General features: G+C 37.3%; 1 protein-coding gene across 8 annotated transcripts in view; it reads left to right on the top strand.

Moving 5' to 3' along the window:
- Positions 1-12,884, top strand: part of LOC149779383 (protein boule-like) — a 207,236-nt gene that overhangs the window by 52,338 nt on the left and 142,014 nt on the right. For all 8 annotated transcript variants that reach the window (XM_089940024.1, XM_089940022.1, XM_089940018.1 and 5 more), the window contains exon 7: positions 10,701-10,819. In XM_089940024.1, coding sequence (XP_089796150.1) covers positions 10,701-10,819 — 119 coding nt within the window. The remainder of the gene's footprint in view (positions 1-10,700; positions 10,820-12,884) is intronic.

Raw genomic sequence — 12,884 nt, 5'->3', positions numbered from 1 at the left:
GCTGAAGCCAAAGCAACAATAACAACTACCACCTTTTGTCTGTTTGATTCCTCTGTCCACCTGACTTCCACAGGATTAATAAGAAAATCTATGAATTGAATATAGATTAATGACTTGTTTTTTAATGCGAAGTTTTCAGATTTATATTTATAATTATTAACAAATGTTTAATTGGTTATTATGTTCTAATTTCAAGGTTGCTGTTGGTGATATTTGTAAAAGCACTTATGTTTTACATAAAGATCAACATTACATTGTTTGCATATTATGCTGCATTTTGTCCTTTCAAACAGTGACTTCTCTTCCATCCATTTGCCATATACTTTTTGCTTTCAGCCAGAATTCTTTCATTTAATACCACATTCAGTCAAGGCTGCCATGTCCCATCTGGTTGTAGAATGTGTCTGACCCTTAACCCTTTAAGCCCCGATCTCGTCTGTAGGCTTGATCCGGTTTCTGCATTCAATGGCCGATCCCGCCTGTAGTCGTGATTTTTTTACTGCATTCAATGGCCGATCCCGTCTCCAAGTGTGATGAATGTGTGTTAGATTCAACGTCTCTGATTGGTTAGAAATGGGTTTATTCCAAGAACTAACAACTATTAAACCAATCAGAAATGATTTTACTTTCATTTGCGGAAATTTGAATTGTTCAGAAGCTAAGGGCTCCTGTTTTGAAAGTGGTTTAACTACACGTGTTCTGGTCATGAAAAATCGTAAATGATGGCGGACGTAAGAGTGATTTTTGATGAGAGCAAAAATGAGGAGTTTCTCGGGTTTGATCTTGAAAATACTGAGCAAGCTGAGGAAAGATATGTTCGGCAGTTGGATCTTTTGTGAGATTTCGATTCGGACATAGAAGTTTCTGAGATTGAATCGTCCGAAGATGAGGATGCTGACAGCGATGATGATCGAGTTCTTGCGGATAAACGTTGCACATAATTTTATAAATTCTGTATAAATAAGTCGTGAAGGACTTGGACAAATAGGGAAAAAAAATACATCACTGTGTAGACAAATTTATTTGCAATAAATGGTGAAACTTTCTTGGATTTTAATTGGATATAAGCAGAGAAATTAAGGTAAGAGTGAATGCATGTGCACGATGTTACAAAATTTTTCAAACAGGTAAAAACTCTGGGGCACACGCAGCTAGACACAGCTTAGCGCTGCTGGGGCATAGCAGCAGTGATACTGATAACGGGTCTGGGGCTGAATGAGTTAAACAGCATAATTTTGGTTTGCTTCTTTTGTGGAAATGAAACTATGTTTGGATTATTTACCTTTTTCCTTTGATCTGGAGTTTATATTTGTGATTGTCCTCATAAAGCATATTTTTTCTTCAAGCTGTCTTTATATGACCTCCAAAAAGGGGAGTGTATATTGTAATTTCTGTCCATCTGACTGCAAGTCTAATTGTTTATCCATCTGTTAATATTTTTGTTTGTGGACTAAACTTAAATTTTTTAGTATCTCCATTTACCAAATTTTTGGGAAGACTTTTCATTTTGGCTTAGGAATGGATCCTACCAATTGGAGATGAGTGCAAAGGGCAAGTTTCCTTAATCAAGGCTGAACAATAACTTCAACTTAGTTGAAGATGACTTTAATTCTATGGTGTAGACCTGGACTAAAGTATATGAATGGCATATACTTGGAATATGGAAGAAGCTCATTGATATTTGGGTCAGAAGTCGGAAATGTTGACTTCACTGGCTTAGAAATGAACATTGTTTTCTGCACAAAAATGTAATTCCTAAACCATTTTCAGAAACCAAAGATTATTAAACACATTAACCCCTAGCAACGACTTTACAGGGCAGGAGGTAATAGCCTACTGCCGAGCTTTAGCATCATGGTCATGCATGATATACCAAAGTGGTTGGTATTATAGAAAAGTAGACAGATGTAGCTCTACAATGATACCAAATAATCTGGAATATCTAGTTACACTACAAAATACAGATAGAAAAACCCAATTTTTGGACCTGACTTTTTTAAACCCAAAATTTGCCCGTGGTTGGAATCTGATTTTGTGTCCGGATTTTAGACTTTTTGGTCTCAGATCTAAGTCAAACCAGTATGAACTGCAAACAGACAGATGAGCCTTTGCAGAAAGTAGGATAAGATGGGCATTTGGAATAATGAGTGGTCTCCATACAAAAATAATGTCTCCGTTTAGCAAAAAAAGAAAGAAAAGAAAAAAGAAGTCCAACTTTTACCCTTCTGTTCATGAGCGAGTCAAATAGCCACTGAAAAACTACGTTTCTAACACAACTAGGCAGTATGTAATTGAAAGATGACCGAGGATTTGTTGTTTTCGAGTCTTATTCAGAAATAGCTTTCAGAATGTGTTTATTACTAGTTTTTCAGGCAAAAATGTCAAAAAGTTCCAGGGGTTAATGTGTTAATAGCTTCTGCTTCATGTAAGAAAGAAGACTAGTGATCTTGAGGTCAAAAGTTCAAAGATGAAGTCTTTAGTTTTCAAAGATGAAGTCATTAGTTGAAATATGATTTTTTTTGTGTGTGTAATAACATTAATCCTACACGGATCTGAAGAAGGCTTTTGATTTTGGTTTCAAAGGTCAAGGCCACAAGAAGAAAGCTTTTTATGTGTAATAACTTCTGTTCTGCGTCAGATATAGACTATGCCTTGTAATTCCAGCTTACATGTACGGTAAGGAAGATTATTGATTTTGGTCACTGGCTGACAAATAAACTGGTTGTTGCTGTGGGGTTTAATGCCATTTTTTCAGCACACGATAGGCTATGGTGGAGGAAGAACCCGGTAAAACCCCAGGAAGAACCACTGACCCACGGGAAGCTACTGGCAAGCTTTCTCACATACCGACATTAGCCGAAAAATAAACGGGTTGCTGCACAAAACATTCCGATCTCAGCAATATACCATTACTAAAGTATGTGGCTAGCTTATGTTTTGGGTAATAAGCCTTTTTGATTTTGAGAATCAAAATAGAGAAATTGTAAATCCTTGCCTAGATGGACCTGTCTTGCACAAGAATTGAAGTTGATGATGATGGGGCTATGGCCACTTGCCTATATTGACACTTCATTGAAGGCTGTTGCCAGAGCCACATTGCAGCAGTCACATTACTTTCCAGTTTTCTTCTCAGGCTAAGAGTAATGGCTTAAAACTGGCTGAACCTACTGTTAGATTACAGTAGTGAATACTCCACCACAAAGGCAAGTTACATCAGTTTGTATATGTTCTTGAGGCTATCTGGCTCCCTATAAACTGACAGTATGGGTAAAGGTTGAAATTTTTTTCTTCCCCTTAACGGACTCATTATTTTTGCATCGAGACCACTCTTTATTCCAAATGCCCATCTTATCCTACTTTTTGCAAAGGTTCATCTGTCTGTTTGCCTTAAGATCTGAGACCAAAAAGTCCAGACACAAAATTGGATTCCGATCACGGTGGAATTTGGGTAAAAATTAAATCGGGTCCCTCTGTATTTTGTAGCGCAACTAGAAATTCCAGATTATTTGGTATCATTGTACAGCTACATCTGTCTACCTTTCTATAATACCACCTACTTTAGTGTATCATACATGACCTTGACACTACAGAGCTCGGCAGGAGGTAGTAGCCCCGGAAAGAACCACCGACCCACGAGAAGCTACTGGCAAGTTTTCTCACATACCCACATTGGCCGAATCGGAGACCCGAACCCACGCAGACAGAGGTGAGATGACAGTGATCCGTAACGGAGAGCGCTTTAGACCACTCTAACACTCGGGGGCCCCCTGACTTAAATCTAGATTCACTGAGCACATTTATTTAATGCCCTTCTAGTGTCTTTCTTGCTTTACTAGTCATAGACCAGAAGGTCTTGTGTTGTCCTCAGTGGCCAAGTGGTCTAAAGTGCTCACTGTTACAGATCACTGCCATCTCACCTGTTTGCATGAGTTTGAGTCTCGGATCTGCCTAATGTGGTTTTGTGGGAAAGCTTGCCAGTAGCTTCTCATCGGTAGGTGATTTTTTTCTGGGGTTTTCCCTGGTTCTTCCTCCACCATTTATACTGTCTTCCATGTATAGCCTATCTTGAGCTGAAAAATGGCATTAAACCCTGCAATGACAACAACTTGTGTTGTCCATCACCCATTCATATACATCTGTCTGATAGTAAAAGCTTATTATCACTATTGCCCTTAAACTATTTGGAGACTTGACATGAACTTAACATGTATTCATCCCATGGTTGGGCCTAAATTAAAATTGTGCAACCAAGACAGCCAATATGGCCACCACAGCAGCTATCTTGAAGAGAAAGTCATATTGATGTGGGGGGGTTTCAGCAGAAGGCTTCTTGTGATGTTTGCTTAAATTTAGGTGAGAACGTTTCCTCGCAGACATCCAGTATGTCCACCCCAGTAGCTGTCTTGAAAATTGTTTTATTGCAGCGCCTCCTGAATGGGTGGTCATATCAACATGGGGCTTTCACTAAAACATATTTTATGATGTCTGGTTGGTTTTTAATAAAATGATGCCAATCTGGCATACAATAATGCTGCCATGGCAGCCATCTTGGAAATCTTGTATCTTTTCTGTATCTCTTGTTAATGAAAAATTCACTTTTAGTGCCTTGACATGCTTTCAGTCATCACTTTTCTTACAGTTAATATTTAACTGGAAGTGAATATGACCCTATGTGGGATACCAATGTGACAGTTCCCAAAACCACAGAGATCCTGATGAAATCTCTCTGGAAGTCGATCATCACTTCTTTCCAAGTTGTCCGCAATTAAGTGATTAAAAGAGATGTGAACAGTAACAAAAAGATAAAGCTGGACATTGATGTTTCAAAATGCTAACGAGTCAAGCGTTTGCTACTGTCTAAGTGTCTATACACTAACCTATCTGAACACAATATCTTTATTCTTGTTACTTAATATAAATCTTGTAATCTGGTACAAAGCAGGTCCCTGGGTAGCTGAGTGGTCTAAAGCGCTCACCATTATGGATCACTGCTGTCTCACCTGACTGTATGTTCGAGTCTCAGGTTCAGCCAATACGGTATGTAAGGAAGCTTGCCAATAGCTTCTCGTGGGTTGTTGGTTCTTTGTGGTTATCCCCAGGATCTTCCTCCACCATTTGTACTGGCTGCATGTATTGCCTATCTTGTGCTAAAAAAATGGCGCTAAACCCTACAACAACTGATAAAAAGCTCTCAAATAGTAATATTAATAGGAAAGATGGAGATTTTTATTGGATTTACCAGTTGCATACCCCAGAGCGAGTAGGGTTCAACATCTTTGAATGGTAGCAGCGGGGCATTAAGCACAAATTGTACGAGGGAGAAGCAGAGAGTGCTGACATGAACAAAGTGCAGGCTGGCAGAGAACTACAGCAACTACTGCAAGACTATGACCCACAAAACATATTCAACCTGGACGAAACTGGATTGTTTTTCCGACTGGGGCCAAACTACAGTTTAGCAACCCACAACATTAAAGGCAACAAAAAATCAAAAGATAGGATCACCGTGTTGTTCACTGCAAATGCAACAGGGACCATCAAATTGAAACCATTTGTCATCACTAAAGTCAACAGACTTAGGTGTTTCGGCAAAACTTATAACCCAGACACATACATGAGATACACAATCGCAAAGCTTGGATGCCGGCAGAACATTTCATCGACTGGTTGAATGGCTTCAATATCATCTTGTAGACAACGCTGCAAGCCACACACAAGGGGACATTCGAATGTGCAGCCTAAAACTACACTTCCTTCCGCCAAATACAAAGCACACATTTAGCTAATGGACGTGTGCATAATGCATGCATTCAAGGCTTACTACAGGAAACAACTGGTTAGACATTACATTGACTGTGTTGAGCAAGGCAAGGTTCAAACTGTGGACATTGGGCAGGCAATAAACATGTTAATGACAGTGGGGTTCAGTGACACAAACAACAATCTCAAGCTGCTACATGTACAGATCATACTGACACCAACCACAACTGTCAAAGATATTGATGATGGAGATGAGACGCAATTAAGTGAGCTCAGAGATATAGTAAGAAACCTTCCCACCCAGGCTGAAATGTCTGCCGAGGAATACGTATGGATAGACGATGTGGAAGAGACTGGGCAACAACTCCACGATGACAACATTTTGATGCTGGTATCTACAAATGAGGTTGCAGACAATGCTAATGAAGACGATGATGCCACTGCTGACCCCGAGGGAAAAGACATTACCATCAACCAAGCCAAGGACAGCATAGCAACACTCATTTCGTATTCTGAGCAGACGTCAGCAATATTCACCGGTGATGACATAAAACACAATAGTGAAGCCCTTGAGAATCTATGGACACTATCAATAATCATTGCAGATAGATCATCCAAAGAATCCAGGCAAACAAAGGTTACAGATTTCTTCAGGAAATACATGTACGTGTACATAGTGTGATGTGTTCGATGCGTTAATTATTTAAACTTAAATTTACTGTACATGTATGTACATGCTCCTGTTATAATGTCAAATAAGCACACATCAGGATATGTATTCATTTATTTCAAGCATTACAGTACATTTACAGCTAGCATGTGCATGTATATGGTGGAATGACATTGTAAAATAAAAATGCACGATTCAATTATCCAGAAAACTTGTTAATCTGGACATATTCACTGGGAATGAATGTGTCTGGATTAATGAGGCTCCACTGTATTTGAGAAATTGGTGGTTCTTGATCATATTTTTTGCTGAAATGATGGATATAAGCCACAGTAGTCCCCCTCTTGAACAACCCCCCTGACCAGCGGCCACCCGCTCCTTACGGCCAGAATCCATTGGCACCGATGAGTTTGTGTTCAAAAGTACCCCTCATGAAAGGCCACCCGGCTAACGCGGCCAGCATATTAATGCAATATCAAATTTACCCCTCACAAGCAGCCGCATTTTATTTTGATATGTATCCAGAACCATTATTTTATTCATAACGTGTGTTAAGTAAACTGATTTCTGTTTTCCGATATCAAGTTTTCGTTACTGAAAGAAGTGTTGACTAAAGTACATGTACCACTAAGGTTAATATTATATCACTTACACCTCACGTGAAGCCACATTTATTCCATAAAGCCGAGAAAGACTCAAATTTTGATCCATACAAAAGGGTAAGTACATGTAATCCAATTAGCCTTACTGCTGTGTTATCATAATATGTCCGGTTTAGTCACTTTGATAATTGTTAAGATTACAATTATTGAACAGTAGTAAACAGCTGAGAAGTGGCAGCATCAATGTACAATACACAAGTCAGCAGGAAAATGGTTTGATAGAGTCTCTATGGCTTCCCTTAGTAAGATGTTCACTTAGATAATTAGTGGCTAATACTACTGACAATAATTGTCAAAATTACAAATCCTAACGGCCGCGAGGTCAAATCTGCATGATGTTAAATGGTACATATCGAAGCTGTTTTGGCTTCCCTCACTTAATGTAAAGAAATATATAAAAACAATAGGGTACCAGACTGCGACTAGCGAATCGCATGACATGATCATTCCTTTAAAAACACATGGCAATTTGTTAAGATGCATAAAAAAAATTGTTTTATCAGTATTGTAGTTGGCAACATGAGTAATTTACTGCAAAAAGATCAACATGTCATCGAGAAAAGAAAAATGATCAGTTTAGAAGAGAAAGTGAAAGTAATTCAACTGACCAAGAGGTTCGGTGGTGGGGGGGGTCGAGGATCCTAGCAGAAAACTAATGTCGGAAAGACTCTGATAAACAATATCGTGAAAGATAAGGAAACAATTCTGCAGAAGTGGGAAGGTGAAATGGACGGAGAGAGGAAGATTGTTTGAGCCAGGAGATGTGATTTGAATGACTAGAAAAAGCAACAATTTTGTCAGTTGAATTTGGATATGATTACTTTACCACAAGTAACGGATGGTTGCACAGATTTCAAGTGCGACACAATATTAAGTATTCTGTCCTTAGTGGAGAATCAGCTGATGTTAATAATGAAGTTGTTGAAGATTGGAACAAAAGGACTAAACGATATATGCAGGGGATATGACAGCAATGACATTTTTAATAGTGACGAGACTGGTTTGTTTTTTTAGATTGTTACCAACAGCGACAGATGATGTGATCTGTAACATAATTATAAAGACAGTTTTAAAACTGTATCAATGGTTATTCATAACATTCTTTTGAAAATGATGAAACGGTTTGTTTTTCATTTATTTCACAACATGCCTGTGATATTTTAATGAAAATATTAAATGCTTTAAAATTAAATGTACTTGTGACTTTCTTAATATGTATTTACTATTCACATTTGTCATCCCCCTCTAGAAAGGCCACCCTCATTATAAGGCCACTTCCCTGCTGCAGTAGGGGTGGCCTTGTAAGAGGGGGACTACTGTATAGCAGTGAACTTCTCATAAAGGTATTTTTAGCGCATAGCTTTATTCTTTCAGTTTTGCTGTAACCTTAATAGTATTTAAATGAACTTGTTCAAAGAATGGTATATTCCCATTTATTGTATCAAGTTACCTTTAATGTGTTGTATGTAAATTTTCAAACTTTCATGTTGCAACTGTGGGAGACATGGAACATATTTACTAATGGCAGGTAATTGTTAGAATCAAATGGACAAGTGTAAGTTGAACTGCATAGGTGGAATCCTGTGATTACAGCTGTGATAATTTTAATAAACAAATAGTAGTTGTCAGTCTTAATGCTCAGTTCCCTGATCAAAGAGAAATTGTAGTAAATGTGTACATACATGAACTGCTTTATTGCTGGTTGATGCTGACGTGAATGGCATGCAGAAGTGAGGGTGAGGGGAGAAAGGAGGAGGATGTATTTTGCAAGTCTAATCAGATTCATCCAAAGAGGTGACTTCTTGTCAGTGAGTTAGTGATGAATTTTGGAAAACAATAAGCCTCAATGGATCGATAGATGCAAAGATAGGACAATATGCATTAAAAGGGGTCATTGAAAGTGTCAAGTGAATATGCATGCTTATGTAAATGCTGACTTGTATGCATATCCCCTCAACCATTTTGCCTTGCAAAACTTGACCACAACTGTTTAATATTTCAAAACTTGTTACTTTGGCCTTGGTAAGCAATATCACCTAGTAATCAAGACATGGAAATTTATATTTGAACATGATTTGGACAAGTACAAGAGAAACAGGCAGATTCTTTATTACCATCAAACTGTCATTGTTATTGGTAAAATTTTTAGTGACCTTTATTTAAAACCTAAAAATTTTTTTTATAAAAAAGGCAAAGAAAAAGCACGGGTTGTTGTACCCAAAACTTGACAGATAACTGATTTGTTAATAGCATAATGTGCCTGCTTGGTTACCTATTTTACAGCTTGCTTGATTAATTGCTTGCATGTTTATGTTGTATGATGCATGCTTGCTTGCTTCATAACTTGCTGGTCACTTAACATGATCATTAGTTTGTTATTGATCAGAGCTAGAGCTTGTAAAACTGCAAATGGGTGGGTAAGAACGAGTGTTCTTTTCTTGCAAGTAAAAAAATTAATAAAATGTTCTCATTTGGCCTTTTTTCAGCGAGATAAGTTACAATTTTGGAGGAAAGAAAGGTGGAGTCCTAGCTTGTTCAGAATAGAATGAAGAGCTTTGTTTACTTGGTTCCAGTTGACTTTTATTCTCTACTTTAAAAATCTTGAATTTATAGGGCAACTGCCACTTATTACATTTGCATTTGAGGAAATTGTGAACTACACTATTCACTTGCCCTCTCCAAGGCAGTTTGAACCTCCATACTGATTTTAAACTATAGGAGCATAAAGGATATATCATTCATCACTTCTTTCTAATCTAATCAAATCAAATGAGAGTGTATAATTTTGAAGGTCTTAAGACAAAATTTAAAGAAACCCCTTTGTAAATGTTTTTTTAAATGGAGTTTTAATAAAATCATTTTAAGGAGTTTAGGTTGTTTGAAAAATCTTTGGGATTTTATTAGCACGAATATTTTCAGGGATAAACTTTTTCCTTACAAAAACAGATTCTAATACTTTGCATTTTGTTTTCTTCATACTGTGATAGGAAATGTTTACTTTATATAAGATGCATATACACTGTTATAGAATTATTTAATACTGAAGTTTTGAAACAAAACTAATTTATGTTAATGATGTTTCCAGGTAGCAACGTAACAGTGAGATTGAAGAATCTCATGGACAAAAAATAGTTATAATTTTTTATATATGCATGGTTTTAGTATATAAATTAATAAATGATAAGGAAAATAACTAAAAACAACTGGCCATATCCTCAAATCCTCAACTAAAAGTTGTCATTTGGCTGCAGGAGCATCATACTGTGGTAGTTTGTCCCTCGGCTGCAGAAGTGACCCAAACAGCCAGCAGAACAGTGAACAACTACGGCAACATTAGTAGTTGAATGGACTGGTAATAATGGTTCTGATTGTTTACTTGGTGAAAATTTTTGAAACCAAAATGTGTTAATTTCACACTTCAAACAAACTTGCAATCCAGATGCAGCTGCAGACTGAATAAAATGAGTCATGATTGGATGACTCGGTAGTGTGTGGGCATTTCACTCTGGCAGATAATTGCCACATAGAATTGGCAATGGAATAGCTGTTAGCTGTGTACTGGACTAAAAGATTTCATGAAAAGCATGCATATTTCTTTATATTTTCAGAAACGGTACCTCAAGGAACAGTTCTGTTTACAAATGGTGTACCTTACACATACCAGAATGGAATGGCAATTTTCCATGCACAAGAAGCAGGATATCCAATGCATCAACCACAAGTTCAGGTAATTGATTTTAATGTGGTGTAATACTGTATTTGTAAGGATAGTTGAAATATGTAGTTGCAATACTTAGTAAAAACTAGTATCAAGTTGGAACAATTGGCTTTGTATTTAATATTGATCGCCTTTGCATTGAAATGCTGTCAATTCACTGTAGTTTCAGCTCAGATGGGCATACAGCACATGCAGTATAATGATCATGCCTATGATGTAGTACATTTATTTATTTTTATGGATGCACATTTTCCTGTTTTTGTTTAAAAAATGTACATTAGTGGAAGGCAAAGTTAGTTGCACAATTTCCAGAAATGGATCCTTGTTTGTTGAGTCTTTAATTAATAAAAAATGTTTCTCACAGAAGGGTGGATTCAGTATATTGGTGTAGTTGTCACAAAAATGAGCATAGTTTTGGTTATTTGTGAAAATCCTGTCTGATTTAAATTTAGCTACAAAATTTTTAATTATCTGCTAACAAAGTTGTGAGGGGATATAGAATGGGGGGGGGGGTCCTCTAAATGTAGATTGAAAGAGACCTTAAGAATACCAACAAAGGGCTGCAGTTTTGTTTTTATATAGCTGAAAAACGTTGGTAAAATATTATTCAGTCCCCTTGGGTATTCAATTTGTATATCCCTTCACTTGTGAAGATCATCTTCTTAACCTTTTATTTCATATAAGGACTTTATGATGCCTCTTGCCCATTTTTATGGAAGTGCCTTTGGATACCTCCATTCAGTTTACATACAAGTATTCTTTTTATGTCTGTGCACCATCTGCATGGAAGTTTGTTTTAATGCCTACAGTAAACATATCCATTTTGAGCTGGTTTTCATAGAGCCAACATTTGGGAAAACCTTCTGTTAGAAATTACAGGTGTAGAGGTAAACGCATACATGCCACCCATTACATGTAGGCATAATCATATTTTTTCCTTCACCAAATCACATGTTGCACTTACTTGTAAAGTGGTTAGAGCATCTGCCTCGGCTGTGTGAAGTCACGAGCTTGAACCCTGACCAAGTCATACCAATGACTTTAAAAAAAAGTACCAACAGCTGCCTTGCTAGATGCTCAGAAATAAGAGGTTAATGTTAGGACTGGTGTCCAAATAAATTGACTGGGTGGGACATGGTGCTACATGTCTGTGGCATGATGCCCCAGTGCTAGATATCAATATAAACATAAACTGCTAGACTGCAGACATTGTAATGAAATGCCTGAATTTTTTTTTTAAAGCTGATTGTATATAGCTGTACAATTAGTTTTCACGGAAGAATTTTTTATGGCTTAAAAATCGTGAGAGAACTCGTTTACTGTCAAACCAGTGAAGCTGTATGACCAACCGTAGTTGCCATTTCTTGTACTCGAAATTAACAAGTTCGTTGTCTCCATCGACATCACTAAATCATCTGAATTTGATAATTTATAAAAAATATTTGCATGCAGCAGTTTCAGAGCCTTTACTTAAGTTGTTGAAACTTTCATAGTAGTGATTCTGATCGTACAAACTCGAGAAAGTACAGAACGAAATCCACGGCCTCCAGAGTGGTGACTACAATCCAGTTGCTTTAAATAGCAGATAACTACCAGGTCTTAAAAAGCAAGTACGTGATCTGACGTAATGGTCATTAACTTCAATGAATGAATTATCAAATAGGGGGTTTTTCCCTGAAGGTGGCTCTGCGAAAACCCATTCAAAATGGCGGATGTTTACAGCAGGCGTCAAAAGGCACTTCCATGCAAATCGGGTAGAGGCATCCAAAGGCGCTTCCATGCAAATGGAGTAGAGGCGTCTAAAGGGGCTTGCATGAGGTAAAGGGTTCAGTGAAACGAGATTAAAATTTGAGTGCAGAATGTGTTACATGAAAGCACTGTGATCCACAGTTATTTTGATACTGAATGCTAGTCAGCAACAGAAAAGGGTGAAAAGATTGCTTTTAATTAAATGAAATAAAATTGGGATTTTAGTTGTAAAAAAAATTAAGATTTTTTTTCAAGCGGCAAAAGCACATAGAAAATTAGTCTCTTGAAAGTATTTGTATGATATCTGGTTATTTCTAAATGAAAA

This window comes from Sinohyriopsis cumingii, chromosome 17 (assembly GCF_028554795.1).
Source record: "Sinohyriopsis cumingii isolate HCF-2022 chromosome 17, ASM2855479v2, whole genome shotgun sequence".
NCBI classification, from domain to species: domain Eukaryota; kingdom Metazoa; phylum Mollusca; class Bivalvia; order Unionida; family Unionidae; genus Sinohyriopsis; species Sinohyriopsis cumingii.
This window is presented reverse-complemented; position numbering and strand designations above follow the sequence as displayed.